We start from the raw sequence: 15,965 nt of genomic DNA on the forward strand, positions 1-15,965 counted from the left end.
GAAGCTGTGGGAAAAACTACATTCTTGGGTAATTCCCGAACAGCTGCTAAAGGGATATATCAAGGGACCTGGGTCCGCATTTAAATCAGTCAAACATTAGTGACCGCTAAGGTACCAACTAATAACGGCTTAAAACAAGGGTGCGTACTTGCCACTATACTGTTTAATCTGTACACAGCTGAGCTGACCCTGGGAAAGCATTGGAGGGGGCAAGTCTACTGCCCCCTAAACTGGGGAATACGCAGCTTCAAATGCTCCAGTATGCAGACGACATCGTAATTATGAACCACACGAGAACTGACTTACAGAAGGCCCTAAAAGCTTTTCACGGATATAACCAACAGGACAAACTCCTGGTGAACCAGGAGAAGACTAGGATACTTATATTCAGGAAGTACCCTTGTAAGGAGAACACACATTGGTGACTTGGGGCCCTGCAAATTAAAACAAGTATGAGCTACAACTATTTGGTCTTTTGGCATCTGAGAAGGAAAGCGGCTGGCATAATTTTTTCTTTAAAAAGCCTTAACCAGTGACTTCACAGTCCAACTGCTGAACCCATTTTGAAAGTTCTTAAGGCAAAACTAGTGCCCTCTCTTAATTATGACCATTTAGTTTTCCCCAGTGCCTTCAATAAGTTCCTCGCGAACCATCACATTTTGGCTTACAAAAAGGTCCTAGCTCCCCCTAGACAGGCCAGGAGAGCAAGAGTAAGGCTGGAGCTGGGTCTCACCAGTCCGGACATCACTTGCTCAGGTGATTTAATAAAATACTATATCAGGACTATGGGAGCACCAGAATTGTCATTAAAAAGACAAATTAAAACGCTCTTCGAAGAGGAGGGTTCCCCATGGCAGGTACACTTGGCAGCAGGCACTAGATTATTGGACATTAACGTCCAAAATCTGCACAATCCTGACATCCCACTAACAGCATGGAGGAAAACAGTGAATACTCATGCCAAGCGAATATCTTTTGAAAGGGACTTGGAAAGCCTGCACTATCAATTCAATCTTTCCTCACTGGACTCCTCATACACCATGGGAAAACTGTAGCCCTACCTGGAGAAAGCTCTTGCAGTCCTGGCTCGGGGAAGAATCACCTAAATGAGACTTCTTGCTTTGCCCATCACGGATTTTAAACCAACTTGGGCCCGGCAGAACAATTCAGTGGCTTGTCGACTCTGCAATTACCACTGTGAATCCAGGCTCCATCTGTTGTGCTGTTGCCCAAAGTTAGTCAGTGAGCGGCAGTGCTTGGTTCTCCCCAGCTGTAGATTGCTTGGCCTACAAAGTTGCAGGGAAGTTTCCGACTTGTGCTTCTCTGCTAAAATACCTCAAATATGGCCCAACTGGGGAAATTCACAGACACAATCCGAGCCTTCTATCCCTCCGCTATCCTTCTCACTCCAAATAACTGACTAATATCCACCACTCAAAATTACTTTCATATTTCACCATACTAATTCACCACTAATCCTTTATGGGTTTCCGGAGTAGCGTGTTTCAACACCCCATCAGGGGTAACAAGCGCTATATAAATACAAACCTTTTTTCCTCTTCTATCTTTCTGCTATCCTTTCGAATACAAATAACTGACTAATATATCCACCACTTAAAATTTACTTGCATGTTTCACTATACGAATTCAACAGTAATCCTTTATGTTCTCGGAGTAGCCGAAAAAAGCGCTTCAACGCCTTGGCAGGGGTAGTAACCGCAATACAAACGCAATTACAATGCAATACAATATGTAAGGCTTCTGCTTTTCCGTTTTTACTGGATTTTACAGATAAATACAGACAGAAAACAATGTGTTTTCTGTCTGCATTTATTTTTAAAAGTGGATAAAACCGGAAATTGGGCTACTTTTAAGGGATTCTCAGTGCTTTTATGAATTGTAGGCTGACAGCTGAGCAGATAGACAACATTGGGAATTAAAAACATGATGACATTTCCTTAAATAATGGCATATGTCAACATACATTTGTGATATAGTGCTAATATTTACCAGTTGGTGTATTGTTATGTTCTATTTGGCAGCTTAAATAGCTAAAACACGACAGACATCATAATATGGCTGTGCATCTATCAGTTAAATAAATATGGAAATGTAGAATTTTACATCTTCATTTATCCACACACCACAAAATAAATATGGAGAAATACCAGTAAGATGGCCAAAAAATAAATAAGGATAAAAACAGACCGAAATGTTAAAAATATAAATGCCATATAACCTAATCATAGGCTTGATACAGCTGCTCTGTTTCGGTGCAAATGTATGATCTCTGTGCCTGGTTTTGTCCCACCCCTTTGACCCCAAAATAGCTGTCAAGAATGGAAATATTGGTTTATTGCCAAAGAGGCAGGCTCGAAGTCGGTTGAATTACTCCTGGTTCAGTTGTCAACATATACAGGCATTCCTCAAGCTAGCTCTATTGACTCTTCTTGTGAGGTTGCAGGGTATCTAAAATATCAGAGTGTGCAATGAAGTCTCAAAGGGGTTAACGTCTCCTGAATTGTAAGGTGCTTTTGTTGCCTTCTGTATCTCCACAAGAGATAACACCTTACAAATAAAGCAGCTCCCAAAACTTTCCATTCTCAAGGACTTTGTGTGGGCCAAAGATAGTGTAGGAGTAAATTCTTCCATATCACTTTGGCAGCATTGGTGCATTTTCACCATTGATGGTATACACATGAACATTGCTAGTAAAGTGAGTGGTCACCACCAGTACTTCTGATTTCTTTTTCTGTCATTGAGCAGGGGCAAGAGGTTGATTGTCAGGTTTTCAGATTCAACCAGTGAAGTCCCATCCAAGCCTTATGTACGAAGGAAATGCCAGACAGAACATGCAAGGTAAGCAAAACTTTCAACTCTCATTTATGCATCTGATGTCTGCTGCTGCTTTAATTACTCCAGCAGGACCATAGCTCGAACTTCCACTTGTATAATGTTTCTCACTGCATACTTGTACCATTGTCATCAATGCTTGATTCTAATAAAAAATAACTAATGAAATGAAAAAGGCTACACAGCTAACTTTATCTGACTCTGACATCCAAATGTCTATGACACTTTGGAATTGACAGACCAGCAACTGGAAACCGTTGAATTCAGTTATATTTCCTTTTTCCACTTTTCGGAGCAGTATTTACAGCAAGACTCTTTTCTTCAAGGGAAGATGGATCAATGCACGGTACAGCTTTTAATTTTAATATCTGTTTTAGTTTTTCAAAATATATTGAGGGGTTAGTTAGAGATAGTCACTGCTACTTTTGTTTCAATTATTATTTATTGCATGTAGGTTTCAGTAAGTTTAAAAAAAAAAGATTATAATGATTTGTATTAATCAAACAATAAAGACTTATTACTACAGTAAGTTATTTAGATATTTCACCACATTAAATGGGTTTCCCGTAATGCTAAAGGAAGGCCAGTGACCGTGCTCACAAGCACACTTGTATCAAATTTTGATATGCTTTGTTGTATAGCATAGTCTTCTCAAGTACCAAATTCTGCCAGAAACCTGCATGTATGTGTCTAAGAATTTGCCACATTTTCTTTGAAATCTTCTATTGTTTTGAAAAGTGGCAGGTATGGTACTGTTGGCAGTTTTTGAGATTAGCAACCTTGAGGCAGGATAAATGATGATTACAGTCAGAAGACACATTTTGTAATAGACTAACTATAATGTTACTCCCATGTATGTGATCTTCAGTTCGTTTTCACTCATTTAACCCGTTCTGAATTAATATCCTCTTAGAATTTTATGGAATTTTGCCGGACTAAATGGTTCAACACATCTAACTTTCTTGCCTATTTCTACTATTGGTTATGAAATTACCAGATCCCCCATTGACACATATTGGCTCCATGTAACTTCAGTTGTCTAATCACCATGACGTAATTCTTTAATGTTAGTATCACCCAAAAAACTTGATAATTATACTCCCAGTTATTTGCAGCACTTAGAATGACGGCAAGAATAGCTTTTTAATAAACACATTATTAACATTGACAAGTACAATGGGGTGGAAAGAGCATTGTGCTGGAAGCATTCAAAGCATGGAACATACTGCCTCTGCATAAAAACATCACCCAGTCTCCTTGCCTTCCGGAAAGCTGTAAAGACCTGATTGTTCGGGTCCTGGTAGCTTTTGTGGTCCTGTGATACTCTGAGCCAGAACTGAATAGCGCTTGTAGACGCGAGGGACAGACTTTGGTGCGTGGAGACCTTTTTGGGAGTGCCTTTCCCCAGCAAGGACCCGGGAAGCAGACGGACCATCAGCGCGGGCAGAGGTACTCACAGTGGGACTGCGAGTCCCAGGATTCCTGGTGGCGTGTGTTCGTGCCGCCCCTGGAGACTCTTCCCCTGAGACCCCGCCTTCCTCCTGGGCGTTCATAACCGCGACTCGCGGCCCCCGCTGCGCGGGAGCCGCTCGTAGACGCGAGGGACAGACTTTGGTGCGTGGAGACCTTTTGGGAGTGCCTTTCCCCAGCAAGGACCCGGGAAGCAGACTGACCATCAGCGCGGGCGGAGGTACTCACAGTGGGACTGCGAGTCCCAGGATTCCTGGCGGCGTGTGTTCGTGCCGCACCTGGAGCCTCTTCCCCTGAGACCCCGCCTTCCTCCTGGGCGTTCATAACCGTGATTTGCGCCCCCCGCTGTGCGGGAGCCGCTCGTAGACGCGAGGGACAGACTTTGGTGCGTGGAGACCTTTTGGGAGTGCCTTTCCCCAGCAAGGACCCGGGAAGCAGACTGACCATCAGCGCGGGCGGAGGTACTCACAGTGGGACTGCGAGTCCCAGGATTCCTGGCGGCGTGTGTTCGTGCCGCACCTGGAGACTCTTCCCCTGAGATCCCGCCTTCCTCCTGGGCGTTCATAACCGCGACTCGCGGCCCCTGCTGTGCGGGAGCCGCTCATAGACGCGAGGGACAGACTTTGGTGCGTGGAGACCTTTTGGGAGTGCCTTTCCCCAGCAAGGACCCGAGAAGCAGACTGACCATCAGCGCGGGCGGAGGTACTCACAGTGGGACTGCGAGTCCCAGGATTCCTGGCGGCGTGTGTTCGTGTCACACCTGGAGACTCTTCCCCTGAGACCCCGCCTTCCTCCTGGGCGTTCATAACCGCGACTCGTGGCCCCCGCTGTGCGGGTGCCGCTCGTAGACGCGAGGGACAGACTTTGGTGCGTGGAGACCTTTTGGGAGTGCCTTTCCCCAGCAAGGACCCGGGAAGCAGACTGACCATCAGCGCGGGCGGAGGTACTCACAGTGGGACTGCGAGTCCCAGGATTCCTGGCGGCGTGTGTTCGTGCCGCACCTGGAGACTCTTCCCCTGAGACCCCGCCTTCATCCTGTGCGCCAGGCCTGCCCACTGGCTATAAGACTACGCCTCGCTACGCGCAACGCGGGACGTGCGCGGGCTAAGCCCGGGCAAAGGGCAGGCCGTTTGAGGCCGTTAGAGAACGGAAGAGACCGGACCGGGCCACCCCCCTAACGCTCCGTCTCCCCGTTCCCATTTACTGACTAGTTGGTTGCCTTGAAGTAGGACGCTACATAATGGCCAGTAGGGAATCAAGAAGCAAGACTGCTTCTGTGGTCTCAGGTACTTTGGACAAATTTCTCTTTAAAGCAAACTCTGCGGCTAACATTGGTCCTCTGGTGCTTGAAAAACTGACAGAGGAGGGTGTAGAGAATACTGGTTTTTCTTCTCCAGGTTTATCAACTAATACCAGCACACCGCTATTGCTTGATGCTACCCATCTGTCTCTAATGGATAGTATTGACCAAACCATAGAGTCAGCTTTACAACAGCTTAGGACACCATCAACCTCGCTAAGGGAAAGGGACACATCACGTATCATCAGTGATGTGGAGCTCTCCCCTGTCGTTGAGTTGGTAAAGCCCGGGGCTCAGGGAGAGGGTCTCAATTCACTAGAGCATACGGGGTGTAGAGAGGATCCTGTATTGAAATTGAAAAGGAAAAGATCTAGAAAGCCCAAAAGTGCTAAAAGAGCCAAAACTGATCCTATAATGCCCACGCGGGAAGACAACATGGGCGTTTCTGAGACACCAGCTACGGGTAACGATAGGGAAATGTTGAGTACTCCATCTATCCCCTCTATACCTGTGCACACTGAGCCATTTATCTTCGGTGGGGTTACCTGAGAAGATAGAAAACATTGGGAATTAAAAACATGATGACATTTCCTTAAATAATGGCATATGTCAACATACATTTGTGATATAGTGCTAATATTTACCAGTGGGTGTATTTTTATGTTCTATTGGGCAACAGTGGTCCCTTACAAATAATTATACTTAATCAATAAATATAGACAAAGTTGTTGCTATATTTGAAAACGACATGCCCAGCCGGGCAGAGGTCTTGGTATTTACTTTTCAGTCAATGTAAAACATGAATAACACTCAATATACAGGACAGGGCACAAGCCTGTGCCCAGTCAATCACACAAGAAATATCAGGACAGGGAACAATTAAAGGGAACAAACAAAAGGGCTTAGGCAAGAGCTTAACGTTCTGTAAACTTGTTAATCGCACAGTTTTGATTATATAACAGAACAATCTTAACACCTTGATATTTTTAAAGGACAAATAAATCATTCCATGTGTATAAGGTGCTCATAGTTGTCGACGCAGTTTCGGTCCGTTTAACACATTCTACGGCTCTCATCAGGACATTTAATGTATGCCTAATAGTAAAGCAGCCTCATTTGCCAAGGAAGAAGCCGAGGGGTTCAAGGCTTATTGTGTACCCGATCACAGGAATTTCCGGACGGGCTGTTGCTGTGACCTGTTGGGGTCAACTTGGATTCGATTGTGGTTAGCAATGTGCTTATGTAAGACTGAAGAAAGGCCAAGGTTTGGCCAGTCAAAGAGCGTCAGGCGGGCCACAATCGGGAATATAGGGACGTTCAAGATAGTACGGTACGATAACGTAAGGTTAATAATATTGAATTCCAAGGTCCCTTGCCGACTTCTTTGGGTTCCCTGGTTGTTTTCAAAATGTTCTATTTGGCACCTTAAATAGCTAAAACATGACAGACATCATATTTTGGCTGTGCATCTGTTAGTTAAATAAATATGGAAATGTAGAATTGTACATCTTCATTTATCCACAAACCACAAAATAAATATGGAGAAATACCAGTAAGATGGCCAAAAAATAAATATGGATAAAAACAAACCGAAATGTTAAAAATATAAATACCATATAACCTAATCATATGCTAGCTAATAGGCTTGATACAGCTGCTCTGTTTCGGTGCCAATGTATGATCTCTGTGCCTGGTTTTGTCCCACCCCTTTGACCCCAAAATAGCTGTCAAAAATGGAAATATTGGTTTCTTGCCAAAGAGGCAGGCTCGAAGTCGGTTGAATTACTCCTGGTTCAGTTGTCAACATATGCAGGCATTCCTCAAGCTAGCTCTGTTGACTCTTCTTGTGAGGTTGCAGGGTATCTAAAATATCAGAGTGTACAATGAAGTCTCAAAGTGGTTAACGTCTTGTGGATTGTAAGGTGCTTTTGTTGCCTTCAAGATCTCCACAAGAGATAACATCTTACGAATAAAGCAGCTCCCAAAACTTTCCATTCTCAATGACTTTGTGTGGGCCAAAGATAGTGTAGGAGTAAATTCTTCCATATCACTTTGGCAGCATTGGTGCATTTTCACCATTGATGGTATACACATGAACATTGCTAGTGAAGTGAGTGGTCACCACTAGTACTTCTGATTTCTTTTTCTGTCATTGAGGAGGGGCAAGAGGTTGATTGTCAGGTTTTCAGGTTCAACCAGTGAAGTCCCATCCAAGCCTTATATACGAAGGAAATGCCAGACAGAACATGCAAGGTAAGCAAAACTTTCAACTCTCATTTATGCATCTGATGTCTGCTGCTGCTTTAATTACTCCAGCAGGACCATAGCTCGAACTTCCACTTGTATAATGTTTCTCACTGCATACTTGTACCATTGTCATCAATGCTTGATTCTAATAAAAATAACTAATGAAATGAAAAAGGCTATACATGGAACTTTATCTGACTTTGACATCCAAATGTCTATGACACTTTGGAATTGACAGACCAGCAACTGGAAACCGTTGAATTCAGTTATATTTCCTTTTTCCACTTTTCGGAGCAGTATTTACAGCAAGACTCTTTTCTTCAAGGGAAGATGGATCAATGCACGGTACAGCTTTTAATTTTAATATCTGTTTTGGTTTTTCAAAATATATTGAGGGGTTAGTTAGAGATAGTCACTGCTACTTTTGTTTCAATTATTATTTCTTGCATGTAGGTTTCAGTAAGTTTTTAAAAAAAGATTATAATGATTTTTATTAATCAAACAATAAAGACTTATTACTACAGTAAGTTATTTAGATATTTCACCACATTAAATGGGTTTCTCGTAATGCTAAAGGAAGGCCAGTGACCGTGCTCACAAGCACACTTGTATCAAATTTTGATATGCTTTGTTGTCTAGCATAGTCTTCTCAAGTACCAAATTCTGCCAGAAACCTGCATGTATGTGTGTAAGAATTTGCCACCTTTTCTTTGAAATCTTCTATTGTTTTGAAAAGTGGCAGGTATGGTACTGTTGGCAGTTTTTGAGATTAGCAACCTTGAGGCAGGATAAATGATGATTACAGTCAGAAGACACATTTTGTAATAGACTAACTATAATGTTACTCCCATGTATGTGATCTTCAGTTCGTTTTCACTCATTTAACCCGTTCTGAATTATTATCCTCTTAGAATTTTATGGAATTTTGCCGGACTAAATGGTTCAACACATCTAACTTTCTTGCCTATTTCTACTATTGGTTATGAAATTACCAGATCCCCCATTGACACATATTGGCTCCATGTAACTTCAGTTGTCTAATCACCATGACGTAATTCTTTAATGTTAGTATCACCCAAAAAACTTGATAATTATACTCCCAGTTATTTGCAGCACTTAGAATGACGGCAAGAATAGCTTTTTAATAAACACATTATTAACATTGACAAGTACAATGGGGTGGAAAGAGCATTGTGCTGGAGGCATTCAAAGCATGGAACATACTGCCTCTCTGCATAAAAACATCACCCAGTCTCCTTGCCTTCAGGAAAGCTGTAAAGACCTGGTTGTTCGGGTCCTGGTAGCTTTTGTGGTCCTGTGATACTCTGAGCCAGAACTGAATAGCGCTTGGATGCCTCTGTGCAGTAATGCGCTCTACAAATCCTGTTGCCCAAACCCTATTTACCGTATTCTGTCATCTGTACTGGATTTCTGTAAACAGACCTTTAAATTTTGTTCTTATCTTGTCACATTTGCTGTGCATTCAAAGACAAAGGTCAAATTGTAGGCTCTGTCTTCTATGGAGCTTAGTATGTATTTTTCTTTCTCTGACTTCAAAGTGAGAGGATTTACACGACAATCCTGCTGCCTTCTAGGGGTCTGTTTGAGGAAGGCTGTACAATGTTATTTTTTTCTAGCACACAACACATTTAAATGTCTGCAAATGAACTGTGCCGATGAACAAAACAGATCAATGCACTAGGTGATAACATTTCCAGTCATTATCGTTTGTGCACTGTACAATTTGTATCAGTAAAACTATATGTCAGTAAAAATATAATGGTCATTTTAATTGAAGATGTGTTGTTTCTAATGGCAGTACACCACCACGCCATGCATACTCCTCTGTACCCCACTCCACTCTGCACCACTCCACTGCACTCTACTGTGCACCATTCCACACTACACCACTCCACTCCCAGTGCGTCACTGCACTCTAATCTATACCACTCCACTCTACTTATCTTCACTCTATGCCTCTCTACTCTGTACCACTCTACTCTGTCAATGCACTGTAACCCACACTGCTCATCACCGTTGTACTCTACATCACTCTATGCCACTCCACTATATGCCTTTCTTCTCTGTCATTTTATGCCACTGCACACTACCACAATGCACACTACTCCGTACCACTCCACTCTTTGCAGTGCACTCTATGCAAATACACTCTACACCACTCTAATCTACTCTCCCTCTTGCACTATACACCATTCTACCCTGCATCACTGCACTCTACTCTAAAACAATCTACCCTACACCACTGACCTCAGCACCACCAAATTCAGCGCCACTCCACTTTACTCTGCACCACTCTACTCTAACCACTGCACTCTAACCACTGCACTCAACGCCAATCCCAAAGTCAAACAAAGCTTTATTCGATTTTCATGAAAAAGACCAGAAAAGCATACACATACAAAAATAGTTTGTGCAGTCATGATCATGAACAATTAAACTAGTGGCTAAAAAAAGTCAATAAAACCTCATTACTAAATAGCCATTTGTTTCCTAAGATAAATCATAGACCATAAAAAGTTAGAAATCCTACTGAAAATGGGTAAAGAAGTGAGTTGTAAAAACACAAATGCAGTGCAGCATTGTTTAAAATTATTATCAGGAAGAGTAGGCAGTATAAAACATTTCTGAGGGACCTTGGAAAAATTGCAATAAAACACAATATGTATAATGTATTGGCTGGATAAATCATCAAAGGGGCATTTGATCAATACGGCCAACCGGTCATTAATGTTCGGAAAAGTTACTAGACAGGAAATTGTCCTTTTTTTTCAAATATCAGCAAAAACACATGAACTCCAGCCAACGCGTTTCGTTCAAAAGGTTGAACTTCGTCAGGGCACAGAAAAGTGGAAACTGTAGGAAATCCGAAATAAATGTTTTCCCCACTTGTTTACGCTGAAGATGAAGCACAGAATGCATCAATACTGCATGTCATCTTGACTGTCATCGCTCAGTATGTGACTCACAGTCCTGAATTGGCCACCTTGATAAGGGCCCGGTTAGTAAACCAGGAGCGCAGATCGTCAGAAGGGCTCCTCACCCTGTTACAGAGTTCAAGCTCTGTAGCAGGGCGAGGAGCCCTTCTGGCATTCCGTGCTTCATCTTCAGCGTAAATAACTGGCAGACAGACAGACTTTTTTAACTTCTATCGGAGGGTTATTGGTGCAAATGCCAACACGTGTGTGTCCTGCTATATGCGTAGGCTCACAAATGATTTGATTTAATTCAAAACTACCAAGTTTGTCTAGTAAACAGGTAGTGTCAGGATTGTTATTGTCTTCCAAATAAAAGTTAAAATCTCCCAATATAGTGAAGAATTCAGAGTCTAGGCAGGACTCCAAGTATGTCTGAAGGGAGACAGAAAAAGGCGACCTAGGGCCAGGGGGTCTGTAGATTAATAGGCCTGAAAACGTTTCTATATTGTTGAGTTTAAACACAAAAGACATAGCTTCTGCGCCTGCTATAGACTCAGGAGAGATCATGACTGTGCAGAGAGATCGATAAATTATCGCAATTCCTCCACCCTTTGCCCCTGTTCTATCAATGTTGGCAACTACATATCCATTAGGTATCGCTAAGTGCCAGTCATGATCACTGGAATTTGCGGAGATGCCCTCAACTGGATCCGATCTTTCCTCTCCAAACCCACCGACATCATCCGCGGGGTCCCCCATGATCCTCTCTGAGCCTGACTCTATTCAACATCTACATGGCCCCCATCGCCGCCATCATCGGACAGCACGGACTCAGCATCATATCCTACGCCGACGACACCCAGCTCATTCTCTCCCTCACCAGCAACTCCGAAGACACCAGAGTGAGCTTCCAGGAGGGAATGAGTGGAGTAGCCACCAGGATGAAGGACAGTTGCCTCAAACTCAACTCCGAAAAGACCGAGGTTCTCATCTTTGGACCCAGCCCCTCAGCCTGGGACGACTCCTGGTGGCCTTCCTCCCTCGACCCCCCTCCGACCCCAACAGATCACGCTCTGAACCTCGGCATAATCATCGACTCCTCACTCTCCATGAAAAGCCAAATCAACGCTATTGCCACCGCCAGTTTCAGCTGCATCCGAACCCTATGAAAGACTTTCAAATGGATCCCCTAAGACTGCCGAAAGACCGTCACCCATGCACTCATCACCAGGAGGCTCGACTATGGCAACTCTCTCTATGCCGGAATCAACAAATCACTACTTTGCAACCTTCAAACCATCCAAAACGCTGCTGCCAGGCTCGTCCTAGGACTACCACACCGGGAACACATGATGCCGCACCTACGAGAGCTCCACTGGCTCCCCATTGAGAAGAGGGTCACCTACAAGCTACTCACGCACGCATACAAATCCCTGAACAACATCAGACCCAAATACTGGAATGACAGAATGAGTTTCCACAAGCCCAAGAGGAATCTTCCCTCTTCCGACCTCGCCCTGGCAGAGGTCCCCCGCATCCACCAAAGCAGAGCCGGAGGAAGAGCTTTCTCCTACACCGCCGCCACAGCATGAAACGCTCTCCCAGTTGAAATAAGACGCTTGACTACCCTACTCACCTTCAGACGGGAACTCAAGACCTGGCTTTTCAACTGATCGGAGCTGCTAGACCTACCCCTCACCCAGCGCCTTGAGACCCTTACGGGTGAGTAGCGCGCTTCACCAACCCCTGATTGATTGATTGATTGATTGACTATTTTCATTTGCCCATGTTTCAGTTAAGAAAACAATATCCGGATCCTCCACTTGAATAAGACATTCTAAATAGAATTTATGTTTCACCATCGATCTGGTGTTAAGTAGAATACACCTGATAGACTTAGAATTGTTGTTTGTGGATACCGAGGTTTGTACCACTTGGCCACTTGACTCGACATTGTTCGCAGGCAATGAGTTATTCAAATTGAAAAGTGGGCCACCCAATCAGACTCATTAATGTAAGCCTCAAGTCTGGGGGCACTGTCTTCCTTTAGTAGGGGAGTGTTAATTACACGCCAGAAGACTGAGGAATCTTTGGTCAAGCTAGCGTCAATCAAGGATTCCCAAGCCACATTCTTCAGTTCTTTCTTCCCTATTTTCTGCACTAAATTATACTCACGTCTGCGCATTCTCACTTCCAAAGGGCAGCGCAGGATCTTATGAAGAGCTGCCATGAGATGCTTGTTGGCTTTGGAACAAATACAATCAAACCATCCTGGACTATCAAAACTGGACTAGGGCAGGGATCCGGCTTGTCCTTCTTTAATCCCTCTTGATATATTAAGGAAAGCTGTCTTGATAACATCATTGGAGCATTTGATCAATACGTTCGACCAGTCATTAATGTTAGGAAAAATGACTAGTTGGTAAATGATGCCTAATCTAAACACGTCAAAATGAACCTATGGTGACAATCCTGCGGAGAATTAAGATATGGCTTCAAGCCATCAGTAATAAAGGTCATCTGATTTTTGACAACACAGGATTTCACCAATTTCCGGCATAATCTTTGTTCTTCGTGCAAAGACAGACATTGTTTCTTTAGTTCACTTCTGCTGATGGAGTGAAGTAAGGCAGGGTTCTCAAAATATTCAATATGACCCAGATCTGAACAAGACTGTGTAAGAAATTTGAAATAAGAGAATAAGTGTACCGGGACAGTTTAAAACATTCATTAATAAACTTGTGGTTTAAATCAGTGGGTTTTAAACAAATGTCAAAAGCATCCCTGTGAACAATAACCAGTTTTTCAGGAAAGTTATCAGGGTTGACCAAGGACCAATGTAATGAAGCTCCATTGTGAGTGGCTAACGCAGTATTATCAACGTTGAGTTTGAGATGATTGCTTTTCTGGCCCCACACGTTTTACATTTATACTTTGGGGTAATAATCCCTCATCAAAATGAGATGGGCAATGAAATTGGATATTGTTAGACCTGGCAACATTGGCGTGAGTCTCCCTTCCATTTTTGCTGTTGCCTCATGTGTTTTTGCTGGTGTTAGATGCTTTGGGCACTGTGCCACTGCTGTCCAGTCCCACAGTGCAAGTGCTCCCTATTGTAAATTAATGTACTACATGTGGTTCCATGATTGGCTGGTTTGATTTACCTGTCAGACCCTAGTAATGTGCACCAGGAGTGCCCAGGGCCTGTAAACCAACAGCTGCTGGTGGGCTTGCAGCACTGGTTTTACCACCCACAGAAGCAGCCTTGTAAAGTGTGTCTAAGGTCTGCCATTGCAGAGCCTGTATTCAGTCTTGTACTGTCATGCTGACTGGGCAAGTGCACCCACTTGCCAGTCCCTAAACCTTCCCTTTTCTTCATATCAGACAGCCCTATGGTAGGCCCAAGGGCAGGGTGTATTGTAAGTATAAGGTAGGACAAGCCCTTATGTGTGTGGCATGTCCTAATAGTGAATTACAGCCATTTTCGTTTTTCACAATGTCAAGGCTACCTGTTCTCTATAGGCCAGAATGGGCAGTTAGATTATTAAATTCTAATCCTAACTGACTAGTATGCCTGAACTCAGAATGATAAAATACATCTTTTAGTGAAGTTGGTTTTATCATTCTGTGTTTGAAAATACCACTTTTAGAAAGTAGGTCTTTTCTTGCCTAAACCTTTCAAGCCTGCTAGGTTGTGTATTTATTGTCTGGAGTTTGTGAGTGACAGGGCAGGGATATTCCAGGAGATATAATGAGTCAGCCATGGGGTGAATAGAGAGATCTGCAGCTAGATGGGTGGGAGGAGTAGCACCTGGGACCTGACTGGCTGTGCTTTCTCTCCACAATGCTGGCTCCACCTCCTGTGGGGCGACTGATGTTTCTGCCTTGCACTGTAAAAGTAAAGGAGTCATGTACACAGTGTTCCAGAACTGGTTTGGACTGGGCAAAGGCCCCTCTGCCCTCAGAGGACAAAGGATTTTGGGGTATAAGTATTGGGACCCTTATCCCAAGAAATTAGATCACTTTTGGACTACAAGAATAAACCTCTGCTGAGGAGAAGGAACCTGAACAAACTGAGGAGAGACTATTCCTAAGCTGAAGTCCTTCTTAGGGGATTGGCCTGCAGTGGTTGCCTGACTGCCAAAGAGAGGAGAAAGAACTGTGTGTGCTTTACGTTCAACTTGTGAAGGATCTCCAAGGTCTTGGAAAAGAGGTTGCCTCCTGCTGAAGTCTCAGGGACAACAGACTTCACCCCCAGCTCCCCAGTGTTCTTTGGAAGCACCTACTGCTGTTTTGGGCCTTCTGAGGGACTGCGTGTCGCAAGAAGCTGCAAGCGCGACTCAACGAGGAAAAAGCGTGTCGCCGTCGCTGCTGCTGCCATCGCATCTCTGAACAAGGATGTCGCCGCTGGAGCTGTTGTATTGCACCGCATCGAGAGAAGCATCTCGTAACGAAGAGGAAGCGTGTCGCTGTCGCTGCTGCTGCCGTCACATTTCTGGACAAGGGTGTTGCCGCTGTAGCTGTCATATTGCACCACATCGCGAGAAGTGTCTTGCAACGAGGAAGAAGCGTGTCACCGTCGCTGTGGCTGCCGTCGCATCTCTGAACAAGGGTGTCGCCGCTGTCGCTGTTGCATTGCACCGCATCTAGGAAAGCGCCTCGCATCCTCAGAGAAGCACGCCACCGTCGGAGCTGCTGCCACTGCATTTCTGAACAAGGATGTCGCAGCGGTAGTTGTCGCATCATGCGGAAGCTTCTCGCAAACGCCGGAGAAGAGTGTCGCAGCTGAAGCTGTTGCCGTCACATCGCTGAACAAGGGTGTCGCCGCTGCAGTTGATGCATCGAGCCAAGACTTCTTGCATCATTGGAGAAGCGTGCCGCATCTGGAAGATCTTCAAGTCTTTATTTCTTTGCACCGGATCTTTGCTGCATTTCCATCGCTGTAACATTACTTGTTGTGGAAGTGCAACGCATCATAAGGTACATTGACGCAAAGTGTCGCATCTTAAGAACTGAACTAAGCTAAAACTACCATTTTTAAGTATAGTATTGTGGATTTCTGTTGTTTAATGGTCTTGTGTTAAGTCTATATAAACAATACCTATTTTTGATATAAACCTTGTGTGGTGTCCATTTGTAGTGTTGTCACTTGGTTACTG

General features: G+C 44.0%; 1 protein-coding gene across 2 annotated transcripts in view; it reads left to right on the forward strand.

Annotated features, from left to right (window-relative positions):
• The first annotated feature begins 7,771 nt into the window (after window positions 1-7,771).
• Window positions 7,772-15,965, forward strand: part of LRRC72 (leucine rich repeat containing 72) — a 109,078-nt gene continuing 100,884 nt past the window's right edge. Inside the window, exons 1-2 of one of the 2 annotated variants that reach the window (XM_086940005.1) lie at window positions 7,772-7,876; window positions 8,168-8,215. In XM_086940005.1, the coding sequence (XP_086796131.1) occupies window positions 7,856-7,876; window positions 8,168-8,215 (69 nt within the window). In that variant the 5' untranslated portion in view covers window positions 7,772-7,855. The remainder of the gene's footprint in view (window positions 7,877-8,167; window positions 8,216-15,965) is intronic. The other variant, XM_086940006.1, reaches the window with a different exon arrangement.

Source organism: Lissotriton vulgaris, chromosome 10 (genome assembly GCF_964263255.1).
Source record: "Lissotriton vulgaris chromosome 10, aLisVul1.2, whole genome shotgun sequence".
NCBI lineage: Eukaryota > Metazoa > Chordata > Amphibia > Caudata > Salamandridae > Lissotriton > Lissotriton vulgaris.